Source organism: Aythya marila (genome assembly GCF_965140915.1).
Source record: "Aythya marila genome assembly, chromosome: Z".
In the NCBI taxonomy this organism is placed as follows: domain Eukaryota; kingdom Metazoa; phylum Chordata; class Aves; order Anseriformes; family Anatidae; genus Aythya; species Aythya marila.
The window spans coordinates 50,952,470-50,968,995 of record NC_139080.1 but is presented as its reverse complement, the minus strand read 5'-3'; the positions used below and the strand labels follow the sequence as shown (position 1 = coordinate 50,968,995).

General features: G+C 35.5%; 1 protein-coding gene across 3 annotated transcripts in view; it reads left to right on the top strand.

Annotated features, from left to right (window-relative positions):
- The window catches only part of SLC12A2 (solute carrier family 12 member 2), a 63,206-nt gene extending 50,217 nt beyond the window's left edge, over positions 1–12,989 (top strand). The window contains exons 19-27 of one of the 3 annotated variants that reach the window (XM_082783266.1): positions 570–649; positions 2,000–2,137; positions 2,811–2,858; positions 4,393–4,515; positions 4,688–4,799; positions 5,246–5,332; positions 6,778–6,913; positions 8,355–8,422; positions 9,267–12,989. In XM_082783266.1, the coding sequence (XP_082639392.1) occupies positions 570–649; positions 2,000–2,137; positions 2,811–2,858; positions 4,393–4,515; positions 4,688–4,799; positions 5,246–5,332; positions 6,778–6,913; positions 8,355–8,422; positions 9,267–9,402 (928 nt within the window). In that variant the 3' untranslated portion in view covers positions 9,403–12,989. Of the gene's footprint in view, positions 1–569; positions 650–1,996; positions 2,138–2,810; positions 2,859–4,392; positions 4,516–4,687; positions 4,800–5,245; positions 5,333–6,777; positions 6,914–8,354; positions 8,423–9,266 lie in introns of all 3 variants that reach the window. The other 2 variants (XM_082783265.1, XM_082783267.1) reach the window with 2 other exon arrangements.
- Positions 12,990–16,526: the final 3,537 nt, after the last annotated feature.

Sequence of the window (16,526 nt, the reverse complement as noted above, 5' to 3'; positions counted from 1 at the left end):
TCAGTCCTTTTGCTTGTTTCTACAATCATGAAGTTTTTTCTTTTAGTTTCTTTTTTAAAGGAGCAAATTCTTTCCCCTCTAGATATAATCAAAATAAGCACGTGATAGCAAACTTATAACTATTTTGATTATGACTTAAAACTTTATGGCTTCCTTTAATACCCAGATGTCGTGGAAATTCATAACTCTCAGATGAAGGAGATCTCAAAAGAAATCTGATGTCTCTCCTGACATCAATATTTATAGTTCCCAATGTATCTTGCCAACTCTGCAAATCTCAGTTGATCTCTATTTTTTTATTTAATGCACAGTGGTTTACTTTTATTTAATCACTGTTTTATGTAAGGGAGAGAGGAAAAGGAAATAGAAATACTTAATGTGCTGCTTTTCAAGATAAGGTGTTGACCTGCAGTTGGTGGTTTGGAACTGCAACTTAAATTATTACATAAATGTGTGATATGAGAGCTTAAATGGCAACATATAAACAACTAAATCTGTTCACAGAGGGTGTGTAAAGTAGATCTTTTGGGAAGGAAGAGGTTCTAAAATGTTTGCTTTGTTTTGTTTAGTGATGCCTTTGACATTCAGTATGGTGTGGTTGTCATTCGCCTGAAGGAGGGCTTGGACATTTCCCACCTTCAGGGACAAGGTAAGATATTGTTTTCTTTAGCTTATAAGTATTTTTTTCCCTTTTAATACTATTTCATGAAGACACTAATTAAGATAAATTATTTAGAAAAAAAATAAATGGAAAAATGCAAAAAAGCAAAAAAAATAAACTATTCTTCACAGAATAAAAATCATTGAAATGAGTAAGCCTGAAATATGTAATAAAAATAACACATGTTTAACAACAGAACTTGTTTTTCTGTGCATTTCAACTATCTGTATTTGTAAGCTGTTGCTTCCCAAAGATTTACTATTTTACTGAAACAAAGAGGCTACCAAATTGGCATCAAGGCAACTTGAGTTGTATGATCAGATACTCTGGGTCAGGTGTAAGGTGTTCCCTTCTTCCCTCCTACCCCAATGTAGTTTGGAGACCTCAACAGTAGTCAGCCATTAGTTTGGAGTTGCACCAGGAACGTCTTTGTGTTCACTGATATCCGTCAACTCCTAGGTTGCTTCAGCTCTGGCAGCTATCGAGTAGCTCTGTTGAAGCCAATCCTGGAAAAAAGCTGTGAGACTTTCTGGTCTTTGTGTAAAGCTCATCCTTTACTTGGAGTTAGTTTACAATCTTCTCCTTTTGTGTGGAAAATAATTCACCATTTTTTTCCTTTATGGTTGTAATAAAAAGAAGATCTTGATGTCAGATGTTATAAGTAGTGTAACACAATCTAACAGTAGAAAATGCAATACCTTTACTACACGTTTCAAACTTAAGGCATCTTGACATTAGATTCATACTGTTTGGTCTTCTGTGATTGGTGATAATACTCCGGCATCATCAGTTGTCTCATGTACTTAGTGTTTTTGCTTCTAAAATCTTCTTTTTTTGTAAGAGGCTTTTGGTTTCCTTCAAAGGAAGGAAATGTTTGCTACCTTGTGAAATAATTCTAGCTAATAGGAACTATTTAGCTCCTATTTTCAAATCTTATTATGCTAGATGTACTGTGTCTTCACAGTTCTACACTTTGGAAAAAAAATGTAAAAAATCAATTATTATAATGGTAATTAGTGCAAGCGTGATGATTGTCATTCCCACCAGGGAATTGATATTAGTTAGCTCTGTTTTAAGTTTAGCCTGTGGTAATGCAATTAAAACTCAAAATCTGTGAAGGAAGTAACAGGAAAATAAAGCTCTGTTCAGAAGAGATGCCTCTTTGTACTTTGAAACAGTTTGTATATATTATTTTGCTGTTTTTTTGCTTATAACAGCATACTAGTTGCAGTGCAGTTTAACCAACTGCAAACCACCTCAGTAGTCACATGCCTCTGTCTTACTCCATTTGGGACAAATAAGTAATTTATAATGTGGTTCTTTGCTTTCCCAAAGAAGAGTTACTATCATCCCAAGAAAAATCTCCATGTTCCAAGGATGTCATAATAAAAGTGGATTATAGCAAGAAGGCTGAGACAGACACTTCAATAGCTTTTGTTCCATCATCTAGTGAGAGAACTCCTGCTCTACGTAAAGGTAACTTCCTAGTTAGCAGTGAAATTTGAGTTCTTACTCTTTTTCTGCCTTGTTCCTTCTTCAGTCCCTTTCATCCTCCCAAGGAATTAAAAAGGTTTTTGTTGTGTTTGTGGAACAGAGAAGCATGTCATGCTTTTCTAGCTGTTGATACCTAATAACTCATATATTGCTTTAGAGACTACTGGATGTAAAATAAATCTTCATGACCTAAATAAAAACAGGTGGTGGATTATGATCTACAATACACTTTTTGTTAATGAGATTGAGTGCCATTAAAAACTGCTTGAGAATCAGGCCACACAGCTGTGGATTGCATGATTTTTAAAGCTGCTAACTTAATGAAGGTGCTTTTTACCTCAGACTAGAACATTTTATTATATGCATGTTAACAGACATGCAAATCATTCAGGATTCTTTGACATATGACAATAACCAACTTTCTTCTCTTTAAAATAAAACCTTAAATTAAGAATTTGAGTGAGAAATATGATTTATTTTTAAAAAATACAAATCAGTTCTTGGGACATAACTCTCAGGACTCTGTGTTTTTCTTTGTATGAAAATTCACTTCATTCTACATCTTTATTTTCTTTTTGTTTGTTTTATAGACTAGTAGTATTTTCATCACAAAGGAAATTAACCTTTTTATTTTGTATCTTTAAAAATCTTCCAGAGGAGGAAGAGGATGGAAAGACTTCAACACAACCACTGTTGAAAAAAGGCAGGCATTTTCCACCTTTTTGTTAAATCATTCTTTTGCATTGTTAATTTCAGTTTTCCTTTTGTACTCCTTTCAACACATACATTTGAGATAGAAAAATATCAACCACACAAGCTTAATTTTTTTCATATTTGATTGGGAATGTGCTTCATCTGTAGGGATTAGGTTGTGGAAAAATAAAGCTTTTGGAAGTTACCAGAAGAAGTTGCTACTGAGAAGGGATCACGCATCTGTCTAAGATATGGATGTATCTGTTTGGGTCCTTACTTGATTTAGGTGTAGTGGAAGAGCTCCACCAGTATGTTCAGAAATATTCTAAAGCCATAGCTGTTGCTCTGTTCAGAATTGCTGAATAGCTTGCAAAGCAAAGAATAATACAGCCAGTCAGTGAGATTAACATCTGAAATAACGTGCAGTAGTAATTTAAATAAACAGCATTTTCAGAGATGAATTAAACAGTTTTCACTCATTGGTTTATTTCAAACTTTTTTGAGAGTTAAGCACAGTTTTTTTGCTTTACCAAAGATGCTTCTAACTTTTTTCATGTTTTCTTCATAATTTCAAAAGCCATAAGCTGTTATGAAAATTAGCATACATAAGCAGTAATGAAAAGTGGTGTTACATCTTGAACCACAAGATGGCAGTTTGGAAGAAGTTCCAGTGTGTTTATATTAATTAATATAAATTAATTGTAGAATTAAAAAATTAACTGTAGAATTGTAGAATTAATATTCTACAGTGAAGTAGAATATTAAGACAAATCAGTCACAGATGTACTCTATGTTTAAAAATTCCTAATAAAATAAAAACTGAGATGAATAACAAACTTCTGGTTCTTGTTAAAATTCAGGTTTTAACTAAGGGAAAGTAGTTACAAATAAATTATGTAATTATTAAAAAAATAAAATAAAACGTATAATCTCATTGAAAATGCTTATATTGTACTGTTCTCAGCAAATCCAATAACTTCATTGCACAAAATAGTCTGTGCTTCAGAGCCTTGCATATGCAAGGAACTAACTTAAGGAATCCTATCTTTTGTAAAAAGACGAATTAGCTCTTCTTTCATCCATGCACTTAAAGGTAAAATGGATTTGAAGAAAGAACAGTGCTTAGGAGGTGCTATCTCCTTTTACATTAGCATCAAGATAAGAATTTCCCTGAAACTTATCTACAAGACGTAGCAACAGCGCATTACTGAATGCTATGAAGTATGTACAAAATGTTAATGTCCAGGCAAATGTGTATAAAAATCTTGCAAATCTCTTTGTTTGTCAAACGTGTGCTAAATGAATTGGAGGCTTAAATCTTTAACCACTAAAATTAATTTAGGGAGTTTGTAGACTCTATAAATACAGCTTAATCGATATCCACTTAATCAATAGTGGAGTCTGGGGAAAATAGTTTTAATGTTGTTTTTTAATTACTTTATAATTTGGAGAAGTTATAATCAAGTAAGTTACAATGCATTTGAATTTAGGGGTTACTAAGAAAAACATTTTAAAAATGAAATGCCATCACACTTTCTTTCCAGATTCAAAGAGTCCATCTTCTCCTTTAAATGTGGCTGACCAAAGACTTCTCGATGCTAGTACCCAGTTTCAGAAGAAACAGGGTAAAAACAATATTGATGTCTGGTGGCTATTTGACGACGGAGGTAACATACTTAATACTTCTAAAGCATGTGTTCAGAAGAATAAGTGATTTTGAATTAATTGCTAATAATTATTTTTCAGTCAGTTCATATATAGGTTACAAATTCATACTGTTAAAGTCCTTATATGACGCTGTGTTTTCTGATACATTCTCAAATTCTGGTTAAAATGCAGGTTTGACACTGTTGATTCCATATCTTATTACAACCAAGAAAAAATGGAAAGACTGTAAGATCAGAGTGTTCATTGGTGGAAAAATAAACAGGATTGATCATGATAGAAGAGCGTAAGTTTACCTTTATAATTCTCATTTAAATGCTAGAAGAACATGCTAAACAGTAGATGGCTTGCTCTTATGAGTAGCCTTCTTTCAATTGTTATTTGGTGGAGATATAACCATATTCTATTCTTGCTCTTCAAGAAAGTTCCATTGCCACCAGATTGTGTTGGATGTGTTACCTCAAGTTAAACTACTGTTTCTGCAGCATTGTCTGAAACGAATGTTTTCTCTTCTTAAATATTGTTTGGGAGAGCTTTAAGGGAGAGTTCTTACTTTATTTTGGAAAAAAATAAATAGTGTGTTGTTGATTTATAGCTGTAAGTCAGGTTTGCATAATATTATTCAGACAATTTAACACTTCAGTTACCTTTTTAAGCTATTTTTCTTACCTGCTTACCCTGTTAAATAATTACAAATTTGAACATGCATAAAGGTTTGCTTTTCTGTTACAGGATGGCTACCCTACTCAGCAAATTTCGGATAGACTTCTCAGATATCATGGTTCTTGGAGATATTAATACTAAGCCAAAGAAAGAAAAGTAAGTCTCAAAACAGAATCAAAAAAGCTCATTTGTTAGTTGAGCTCTTGATCTATTTCATGAATTAGAATAGTTATGTTGAAATAACATTTGGTGTTAAATGTTCACGAAAATCAAGGAAATAAACTAAGCAGAAACTCTTACACTCAAGAATATACAGTTTTGCTTTTTATGTATTTTTAAATCTCTTGCCCTTAGATTGTAACCTTAAACTTAAAAATGCAGGCAGGTAGGAAAATGGACTTAGTCTTACATGGATGCTTATATGTAACGACGTCTTGTCTTCAAATAGCCTGGTCTATTTTTCTTCCTTTTGTTTTAAATTCACATTGACATCTATGATTGTACATGTGATACTGATTTTCCATTTTTAAAAAATGCTAGTTGTATACAACATATCAAGTAACTAAAATTGGTGGAGTACTTCTGGCACTCTGATACTTTTGGATGTCTTTGTTCTTCGGAGTCTGCTGCTGTGAAATGCATAAACTTAATTTTAATTCTCAATTATGCATTAGAAGGTGAGGCTGTAGAATTTCAGAGAACTCATGAATAACCTCTGTGAATGAAAATTATTTCTTCTGAGAGCATTTTTAGTTGTCTCAGTGGAAACATTTTCCACAATAAATCCAAAAGCTGCTTAAGAAATCCAGTTGGAGTTAACAATAGCTGTAAATTAACTAGAAAAAAGATTTATCTGTAATATTTTCTGTGCTGTACAATAGAATATTGTTAATGCTTTGTTTTTTTTCTATCAAAAAGTAGCAGTTTGCTTTTGTTTTGTAATGAAGGTGAAGTCATTGTGTCAACTAACACAGTAAAGACTCTTATAACATGGTAGTTTACCTGAGGACAGGAACACCTCAGGTTGAAAATGGTCATGGGGGAGTGACTACTATAACTGCATGGAAGCTTAGGTGTTATACTTAATGATATTACAGTATATACTTAGTAGTAGTAGTTTTTTTAACTTTATAAACTATAATTAGCAACTACAGAAGATGGTGAATACCTTGTATTCTTTATGAAAGGAAAAAGTGTCAAAAGTGCTTATTCCATCGGGCATAAAGCAGTCCAGTGCTTTTTACTCTGCGTGACATATAAACTCCTATTTCAAAATTAATCAGGAAGAAGCTATTGTTAGTGATTGTTAATATACATTTTCTAAGCTAGTATCTTCAGCTTTAGAACAATTACAGTAAAATTATTTAGCAAAACTTCTGCAGTGAATAGTAAAAACTCAACAGATGTCACTAATTGCATGTCGCATTGTAGTGTTTGCCTTTATCTTTTGTATAGCCTATGCACAGCTGATTATGTGTGCAAATAGTTTGTTCATTTTTATGTGGTATTAAAATTTACTTTCTAATAGAATGAAAGGCATTGCTGACATACAGACCAGTGTTAAATGTATTTTAATATGTCTGTTCATTTAATCGTTCCAGTATTGCAGCTTTTGAGGAAATGATAGAGCCCTTCAGACTTCATGAAGATGATAAAGAACAAGAAGTTGCAGATAAAATGAAGGAGGATGAACCATGGAGGATAACAGATAATGAACTTGAGCTTTATAAAACAAAGGTTCTGTATTCCTTAGCTTGTTATGTTAAACATTGTAAAGTTTTTTTTCTACTGTATTTGTGCATGTGATATTGTCGAACTGATTCTTGCTTTACCTCTTTCATAACAGCTTTTATGAAAACAGCATCTAAAAACAGCTGAGGAAGGGGGCACAGTGAAAAAACAACAAACTGTTTCTGTTCTTTGTCATTGCAGGTTCTAAACTGATATCCCACAGGTTTTAGCAGTTCATTTAGAACACTAAGCTCTTCCTGACGTTTTGTTTAGTTGAGCCCAGACTACCCTTTGGTGCTTCGTTATTTAAAACCAACACACACCTAACTGTGTTGTTAAGGAGCAGTTAAAGGTTTGATTTTTTTTCTCAAATGGTTGTGCACTGTAGACATCAGAGGCATTCCTCATTCTTCCATCAGTGTTTCTGTGGAGGGCACTCAGGCAGCATCCTGTAACAGGATACTACAGATACACCCATGTATCTAAAGAAAAGACTGGTTAAAGCTTCAGTGATCTGAAGTTCTTCACTTTTTTCACTTTCACGTTTTTCTTGTATTCCTATCTGGATTTTTACAACCTCTGTGGGGATTAGCAGTAGAGAAGTAGCAGGAGTCACTGCATTGTAAGTGTAAAAAGCAGGGATATAACTAACATGTAGGTTCAGATTGGCAGCTGAGGGCAGGATCTTGTAACCCCATATTATGCAGGGACTAGAGGAAAGACTTTATAATTAATGAACTGCACGATGCCTTGCTGTTCCTTATGCCTTACCTTCAAAACACTTTTTCAATGAGATAATAGCAGTGATGTATTCTTTTGTCTCCTGATAGCTGATTTGTTTCTGCCAACACTATCCAGCAGGCTAGCAGGACTTCTGCTGACATGAGAACAGCAGAATTGTAAATAAATAAATAAATAAATAGATAGATAAAAATAAAAAAAATAGCTGCAAGTTAGCTGACATAAAAGAACTAAAAATGGCTATATGAATACAAACTAAGAAAAATCATCAGTAGGAGGAAGGGGAGGAGCTGCTTAAGATGTTAAGAAAGGACGGAGTACTAAATAAGGAGATACATTATGGAGAAGGGCTTCACTTTAGTAACACCACCTTGCTCTGAGCTTACAGGATATAGGTAGCTAAGGGAACCTTGAAGAGAGGTTGCCTCCAGCAGCTGCAGAGGGATGGTATCATTAGAAGAACAATCTTAAACTTAGTTTAGAAGGTACTTGGTTTATTCGCACGTTAGGCTTACCGCTTTCTTTTCTCCTAGCTTTGGAAACATAGATACTTAAGGAAAGCAAGCAAGATGCCAACCTGAGGGGCAAGCACATGCTTTCCAGACGTGACTAACACCAATTAACTATACCTGTTCTTACATTGATTAAATGATTTTTTTGCAGTTTCTGTAGAGGATCTTCCTAACAAGTTTCATTTTAATTACAGACTTACCGCCAGATTAGGCTAAATGAGTTGCTGAAAGAACATTCAAGTACAGCTAACATAATTGTCATGTAAGTAAATTACTTTTATTATTATCTTAATTGATGCAGAATTGTGTGTACTGTAAATATGTGTAAGTACAGGTTAGGAAAAAGACTGGCTTGGCATTGAAGTATGGAAAAATACTCAAGGAGGTTTTCAGAGCTGATCATTCTGATATGCTACTTCAGATAATTACCTCCACATTCCTGGTGCAGCTTGGGATTCTCACAGTGGTTCTACTCCTGCATGCCAACTATCCCCACCTTTCTCAAGCCCTTCATCTCAATTTTTTTCTAGATGATCTGTGTAGATAGCGGTAGCAGTGTTGTCTGATGATGGATTTCCATGGAACTACTTCTGGAATAAACAAGCAGAACACAATGTGTTTTTTTCACTGATTTCCTTGAGGATGCTGCTTCAGAGCTCTATGAAGTGATACCACAAGCAAAGTTTGAGTAGGGAAAACAGACTTCCAGTAGTTCTTGTTTTGAAAGAAAATAGTATGACATGCTTCAGAAAAAGAGAGACTAAGAATATTAGACTGCATCCAACCTAGTATCATAAGAAAAAGCAGTATTTTAAAATCCTCAGGAGTCTTTAAATATACATGTATGTCTCATTGAGGAGAATCCTGCCTGAATTAGATGGTGGTGAGAAGCCAAAAGTGAGGTGTGAGTAGATCCTGTAGTGCTTAAGATAACAAGCTCCTTAACTCATTAACTAAGTTCTGAGGAAAAAGCAAAAACTAAAAAGCTTAGGAAACTTGACTTAATATCTATCTCTTTGCAGAATCATACTTTTGCTTTCATTTGATATGACTTGTATTTGTTACAGGTTTAACTGTTCTTTTTTTTTTTTGTGTGTGTATTTTAGGAGTTTGCCAGTTGCACGAAAAGGTGCAGTTTCTAGTGCATTATACATGGCCTGGTTAGAAGCTCTTTCTAAAGATCTGCCACCAATTCTCCTTGTTCGTGGGAATCATCAGAGTGTTCTTACCTTCTATTCCTAAGAGTACTGCACAGGGGACAGCTATGATGACATGGTACTTCAGTGCCCGGGGAGAGTGACTGAGGTTGTCTATAGATTATTAACATCACAAAGGCAAAAAGTGACTCTTCTTTCACTATTTCACTGACTTGAAAGCACACAAGGAAAGTTAATGTATTTCTAAAGTTGTGACATCTTCAGTTTATTCTATATTTTCTGTAATTTTATCTTGCTTAATGGGGGAGGATTCCTTGTTAGACTGAAGAACAAGACAAGTTTTTTGTTTGCTATTTGAATAGCAGCAATAAAAGTGTTTTATTTTTAATCAATGAAAGGATTATAGATTTATAAAAGCCTTTTAGCCTTGAGGTGCCTTCTGAAATTAACCAAATCTCATCCACATACATCCTATTTTGTAAATTTCTATAGAATGTGTCAAAATCTGCCTTCAACTAAGACTTTAGATCAGACTTCCTTTGGTTTTTAATCTCTTCCATATTACAATAAAAATGAATGCTGCTTTTCAGTCTTCCATTGAGCTATTAGTTTTTAGTACTGGGTGTTTTCTATTGTCAGAAAGTTTTGGTTTTTTTTTGTTACTATTATTATATCTGTTAGATTTAAAGGTGAGAATTGAGGCAGGTCAATTGAACTAAGACAAATTCCTGATGTCAGGACTCTGTACTACCAAATTTTGTAACAATTAAAATAAAGCTAAACAGTTAAAATAAAACTATATTGTCAGAGGATCCTCTTCTCAAATTTGACATTGTGTACTTCCTTGGCACTAGTCTGAAATACACAGCTAAGGTTAGCTGACTTTGTGAAGGATGCTGTGTAAATCTATAGCTGTAGTTAGAAGCAATTCATCTTAACAGACTAAGGCCATTTATCTCCTGAAGAATTGGAAGAAAGAAAAAAACCTGTCCCAGTTCTTGGCCTATTAATATTTTGGTGTCACTTACAACTTAGTTTGAAACAAAACTCAACTTAAGGCTTAAATGGGGATAATGTGAGCAATGTGATACTATCTAACAGAAAACAGTAAACACTATGTGGAATCTTGCTATCTGATATAAAAAGCAAAAGCTAAGGTTCTCTCGCATTTTTCAACAAATGGTTAAAAGGACCACTAGTTACCAGGGGAGATGTTTTTAGTCAATTCATTCAAGTTGTAAGAAAATACACTTAGTCTTATTAAAAGATACTCAGGTTTGATCATCTGCCAGTTTAGATTTTTTCCATACATTCTACTTTATACATTTTCTATGTTCAATCAAGAAACTGCCAATCTTGTATGCCCTTTCATTGTGTATTTTGACAACTTCATAATTTAGTCTACTACTATGAACACCTACACAAGAAATTACACTTGAGCCTTTATACAAAGGTAAAATGTGAACTGTTTTTAAATTCCTATATATTTTGGATAGAAAGGATTGCCTAAAAACATTTCACAAGCTTTTGATATTAGGATTGGACATACTACTGGATCAGTTTACCAGTGCTTCAGTGACTTTCATTTAAGGATGCACAGAAAAGTTGTATTATACTAAATATGAGATCAAATTGAAATGTACCGGTTTCTTTCTGAAGGACAAAGCAATTAGTCATTATGTGGCAAGGTAGACCTTCAAGTTATGATTCAAGATTTAAAAAAAAAAATACTCTACACAATGCAGTATATGCTGTTGTCAATTTCTTGCTGAACTGCAATTTTTTTTCCATTTGTTTCTATCAATTGGATTTAGTCTATTGAATCATTTCACTTTAAAAAACAAGAACATGCATGTTTTGCTGCTAAGTGTGAGATAACTGATGCCAGCATGAACCCAGCTTGTTAAAATAAACATAAGACAGTTTGCAGTAAAAGTGCTACTTCCTCCCAAGTGATGGGGTGGAAATCAAAATAATCATTGTGTCTATTACAGATTTTACCATGGTTGTTGGGGAGTATGGATGTCACATTGTGAATATGGAATCATTGCCATGTTTCTTCTTGTTTTGTGGGTTACATTACTTTGAACAGATGGACAGTAAGGCATGGACTTAGTGCTGCTATCTTAAAAAAAAAAAAAAAAGTGCACAGGTACACTTATTTAAATGTGTTTTTTTTTTGCCCATTCAGGAAACCATTGCTTGTGATCTGTAACACAGAAACCAAATGAAGTGTGTGTATACATGCATATATGTGTATAAAATTATATAAAGTATATCTAAATATGCATATGGGGATAGTTAGGGTAATGTCTGTGAAATATGTAGGATGCTTTTCACATATGCACTCTCAAAAGTCCACTAACACTAGGCACAAAGTCAAGTTTCCAGATTATTTGCTACACTAAAATTTCAACAGTTAATAGTAATTTTTAGCAACAAATGTCAGTTAGTGGCAGTCATTCCGACGTCTGCTTTGATTTTTGACGCCAAATTTAGTTATGTTCCAATCATTAATTACTTGAAAAATGAAGTATCACTGACACATGAAAATTCATACTTTCTATAGATTAGGTTTCTTAGTATGGGTTTAGAAAGTCAGCAATAGCTGGTGAAAATCAATTATTTATTTCTCACTCTATTTGTATTTAGGTTTACTTTTACATACATTCTTTTTATATGCTTTTCTGACATTACATATTTAAAAATAACTGAAAATAATTTAAAGATTTGAGCGTTAGTGGGTAATGACCCACTTGGTTTGAAGATGTAATATTTGATACTGTACTGTAACTGTCACACACAAATGCTTTTCTAATGTTTTAACGTAACTATTGCAGTTAATACTTTGTACCATGGGGATGTCACTGCAATAAAAGGAAGTGAATTCAATACAACTGTCTTGTCTAAAAAAAAAACTTTTATTGGTGCAGGATAGTGAACTGTGCTCATAATTTAACCAAGTAATAGATATGAAAATGTTACCTGATACACGGATCTGCTTATTGTATACATCTGATATTTTACCTGTTATTGTGGAATTGGTATGGGACTATTACTAAGAGGAATATAGGTATAAGGTATAATAAAGGTATAACAAATATGTATATATATTCATTCACAGGTGGTATGGTTGCCACTACTAGCTGGAAGGATTATTTTTCATATGCAACCAACACTTTATGTGAAATTTTAGAGAGCAGAACAGACAATGGGGACCAATCAGCAATATGCAGTATGTTTAAACTGGAATAGTAGTATCAGAAAATCTGTTCCTATTACATGTGGAACTTATGAAAGACTGTCTAACTCACATTGGGAGTCTAATCCATTGGGATGTGAGGAAGTAGGTTGGGAAAATAATTTTGACATTCAGTGCTAAAGCCACTTGTAAGCAAGACAAGCTTGGATTTAACTGCATTGTATATATTCAGCTAGGAACTAGTTGTGAAATGTAAGCTTGAAAGCAAAATTACAAATTGTAAAGTTGTGTTCTCATATAAGATAATACTTACAATCACTAAAGAACTTCTTAAGCTCATTAATTTTGGTGTTTCCTAGTACAGCTTGATGACTGTTAACTGTTATTTAAAAATTAGTGATTTGAAATTATTAGTAAATTAAAGACAGATTAACCCCTAAGTATCTTTCCCATATATGTAAAGGTGGGCCCTGAGAGGGAGATTTTGGAGGCCAGTGGAAAGGGACTCTTCTTTAGAGTATGCTGCAAACTTCTATCCTGTTGGCTCTAACCTATCTTTTGGTTGGTAAAAGAGCTACAGGATATGGTATGTGATGACTTCTCTGGATTACATGTGCTGAAGAACGTGTTGATCTAAATAATCAGTACCATTAGCTGAATTCATAAAGTGACTTCACATATGGTTTACAACCTTTTTTTTTTTTTTTTTTTTTTTTAAAAAAAAAAAAGGCCAAGCTTGTTCTCATCACCTGCCTACAAAAATTAAATAAATGATCATACTACACACTTAGCTGTTGTGTTGTGGAACGGGAAAGCAGGGTTCTTTTCACCTTAGTCAGTCTGGTTACAGTTCTCATATAACCTCTCTGGGATCCCGTAAATCTTGCCTTTGTGTACTTAAAACCTGCTTTACTTTCAGCTGCAGGCTTAAAGTCTGTGTGGCTGTGTAGGTGTTGAATGGTGCTTCCCTAGCACTGCCTTACTTCTTTCGGTGCAGGGTGAAAATAGCAGGTTTGGATTTCAGAAAACTTAGCAGTGCATTATCAAATCTCTTACTGCTCTTGACAGAGGGGCAGCGAAGAGATTTTCAGAGTTAAGACGGGGTTAGCTTGATATGAGCTGATGGCTGTGTTGGGAGACACAAGCTCGTAGAAATCACTTTGTTAACTTCTGGAGGAGATCACTTAATGCTGAAGCAGCAGCGTGTGCCTCCTGAAAACGCATTTCTGTTAAAACGCGAGCTTTAAACGCCCTGAGCTCAGCTCAGCCATGATGCCCTGTGCTCTATCGTAGGTGCAGCATGGACTTCAGTCCCTGGCAGGGTGCGTAACCAAACGCCCCCGCGGTCTGAGGGGGGGATTCAACTTGGAAACACCGAAACACCCCTTCCCCCACCCGAGCCGCCCTCAGCCTGGCCCCGCCCCTCCCGCCAACCCCGCGCCCCTATTGGCTGTGGCCGCCTCCCCTCCTCCTCTTATTGGCTGCTGCGGGAAGCGGGAAGCTCGCAGCGGCCGTTAAACCGTCGATGGCGGGGTGGGGGGCGGGTGGTGAAGGGGGTGGTGGCAGCCCTGTCAGCGGGGCGTGGGGGAGCCCTCCCCGTGTGGGGCGCTGTGAGCGCGGCGCCACCGCGAGGAGCTGCGAGTGTTGGCTCGCCAGGCGAATTCCCCTGGTGGCTTGGGACCTTAGGAGCACGTTCTGCGCGTTTCCCTCCCTGTTTAGCCGACATTTCCTGCTTATCAGCTCCTGGGTACTGAGGCGGTCGGGGGGGTCATTCACGGCAGGAATGCGGGCTATAATCGGCCACAGAAAGGGGGAAGCCTAGATTTACGCAAACACTTGCTAGGAAGAAAGTGCCTAAACGTTCCCTAATGCGCTATACCCTGTGTGGGTTGGATGAACTTCCTGAGTCAAGCGGCTGGGGACAGCTCTGCTCATTTGCTTTGCAGATGTTAAACAAGTGGCCAATCCAACACCAATAACGTGCAGGAAAAGTATTAAGGTCATCAGCTTAAGGTCGTCATTTCGTGACGTGCTCTGGTGTTTGCTAAGGTATGGTGGTGTGTAATGCAAATGTATATATATATATATGTTTTATTTATTTATTATTTTTTCTGTGTCTTGGTGAAATCTTGCAAAATATACTACTAACCAGCGTCTAGCCTCACTGGCATCCATGTGTAAGGGAAGAAGGGCCCCATGTTCCCAACCCCTGGAGAGCTGGTGCAAACAGAACCTGAAAATCTGGAGCCAAATCAAAGCCTGGCAGGAAGCGTTGGGTCTATAAAACTCATCTCGCTAGTCCTTCAGTTTCCATCCACATTAGTAATGACAAAATCTGACTAGTAAAACCTGAGGTTTAGTGAAAGAGGTAGAAAATATTTTCTCTGCAATTTGTGAGTCGTTCAAACTATAATAGTAACACAAGGTGGCACTGTTGTCTTTTAGTATTTTGGTTAACGAGAATCTGAAGTATCAAATACTTACTTCTTGCCCTGTTCCTATGGTTTCATGGGCTAAATGACTCAGTGCTTTGAATAAACTTCACACATGTCAGCATAATAGGACTCTTATGCATTATATATATATATTTCATAATTTTGACTGTGAATTGGAGAAAAGAAGTAGACAAATGCTGCTTTTTCCCTTCTGTTGAGGGCAAATTACTCTGGTTGTGTTCTAAAAGACATATAAACCTCCATGTAAATGTTTCCTGTTGAGTTCAGACAGCCTCTTGGAGGTAACCACCATTTTGTAAAACACTGAGTGATGTCCATTTTTCTTAGTGGTTATTTCCAGTTGTCTTAACCTTAGTGAGCCAGAAGGATAAAAGCTCCAGGCAGAGAAGGAGACGTTTTAAATAGAGAGGTTTGACTAACGTCCCACCTAGTTTCAGAGTGATCCGTAACCTTTCAGCAAGATATTTTTGCTTCATAAGTAACAAGCAAGACAAATGTCTACCACCTTTTAGCAGTAGAGAGGTAGAAGGAAGAAAATAAAAACTTTGTCACGTGTCATCCCTAACTATTCCAGTACTAGCTAATTAAAGTATTGGAGAAGACTGAATAGCATAGCATTTGGCATTTTCAAGCTTATTAAGCTTGAGACTAACTTTACCACTCTGTTGAAGTGTTTTACAACTAATAACTAAATCTTGGAACATCTCTCAGTAATTAAATTTGTCTCTGCAAAACATATGGTGAAACGGAGTCACAAGTAAAGGATTTCCACAGGCTCTTGGTGAAAAACTGGAGAGCTGAGATTAGCCTTGAAACATGCTCACTCCCAGCCCTGTTTGATCATTTGCAAATTATAGGGACTCCATTTTATTACTGTTACCGATTGCATAGATTAAGAACTGTATTAAAAACTGTATGTGAAGCAGGGGATGAGATGTACATACAAAAGAATTTTCCTGATAATCCAGTGTTAACCTATGTGTTCAATAAATGTGTTGGTCTATTTAATGCAGCTCATCTTTGATGAGCAATGGGTAAAGAAAAATCAAAACAGATGTAAAGTGCAAAAATAAAAGCACAAGAGTAAGTGTTGTTGCTTGTAGCAAAACATAGTAATTTAAGCACCAGTAACCTAGAAATCACAGTGGGTCAAAACACTGTTCCTGCCAAGAGGAGTCTGCACCTCAAAGGAAATGACATTTTATGGAGTCAACCAACAATAGCCATTCATATTATTAACATATGAAATCAAGGCTAACCACAGAATAAAGTGTGGGCTTTCCCATGGGATTTTGGCTAACCTCATATAGAATTTCATTTTACTTTTGATTGCACAGTTGAGTGTTGTTAATTTTAAGGGTTTATTCTCATTAAAATCTTTGTGTATCCTTCTGCTAGTGGTGGTAGTATTTCAGACAAGGTAAGATTTATTGGGAAAACTCAAGCTTTGGCAAATACATGCCAAACCCTACTAAGTATTTTTGATCTGTGACATCTTTATTTTAATTGGATTGCAGGATTTTGGCTGCATTCTTGCCATGTTTGTATGCA